The following is a 555-nucleotide window of genomic DNA, read 5'->3' as shown; positions in this document are numbered from 1 at the left end:
AATAAATAAATAAAAAGAATAAGAAGACAGAGAGCCAGCAGCAGCAGCAGCAGCAGCAGCAGCAGCAGCAACAGCAGCAACAGCAATGATTGGGGTGTATAGGCACCTCCCTTCGGCTTGCTGCAGCGCAGCCTCCGCCTTAGCTGTTCTCCCTATCCACTGCTGCAGCTCAGCAGCAACTTCTTCCTTCTCTGCCTGCAGCAGCAGCAGCAGCAGCAGCAGCAACAGCAGCAGCAGCAGCAGCAGCAGCAGAGAGCAGCAGCAGCACAGAGAACAGCAAACGCGGCGCGTTGGCTATTGCAGCAACAGCCACTGCAGCAGCTCCTCTGTAGAGCAGCATCAAATCCTGTTGCTGCTGCTGCTGCTTCTGCTGCTGCTGCTGCTGCTGCTTCTGCTTCTGCTGCTGCTGCTGCTGCTGCTTCTGCTGCTGCTTCTGCTGCTGCTGCTGCTGCTGCTGCTGTTTGTTTACCTGTATATCTTTGAGCTGCTTCTGGAGGGCGTTACACCGCTGCAGCAGCACGCGGCGTTCTGCTGCAGCAGCACTGCGGTGGCTTC

The 555-nt window shown here is 56.9% G+C and overlaps 1 protein-coding gene across 1 annotated transcript in view; it reads right to left on the bottom strand.

Annotated features, from left to right (window-relative positions):
• Positions 1 to 555, bottom strand: part of EMH_0034590 (uncharacterized protein) — a gene marked incomplete at both ends in the record, with an annotated part of 6,243 nt that overhangs the window by 2,221 nt on the left and 3,467 nt on the right. The window contains 2 exons of the mRNA XM_013494887.1: positions 107 to 195; positions 308 to 508. Coding sequence (XP_013350341.1) covers positions 107 to 195; positions 308 to 508 — 290 coding nt within the window. The remainder of the gene's footprint in view (positions 1 to 106; positions 196 to 307; positions 509 to 555) is intronic.

This window comes from Eimeria mitis, genomic scaffold (genome assembly GCF_000499745.2).
Source record: "Eimeria mitis Houghton genomic scaffold, Emh_scaff1321, whole genome shotgun sequence".
Classification (NCBI taxonomy): Eukaryota; Apicomplexa; class Conoidasida; order Eucoccidiorida; family Eimeriidae; genus Eimeria; species Eimeria mitis.
This window is presented reverse-complemented; position numbering and strand designations above follow the sequence as displayed.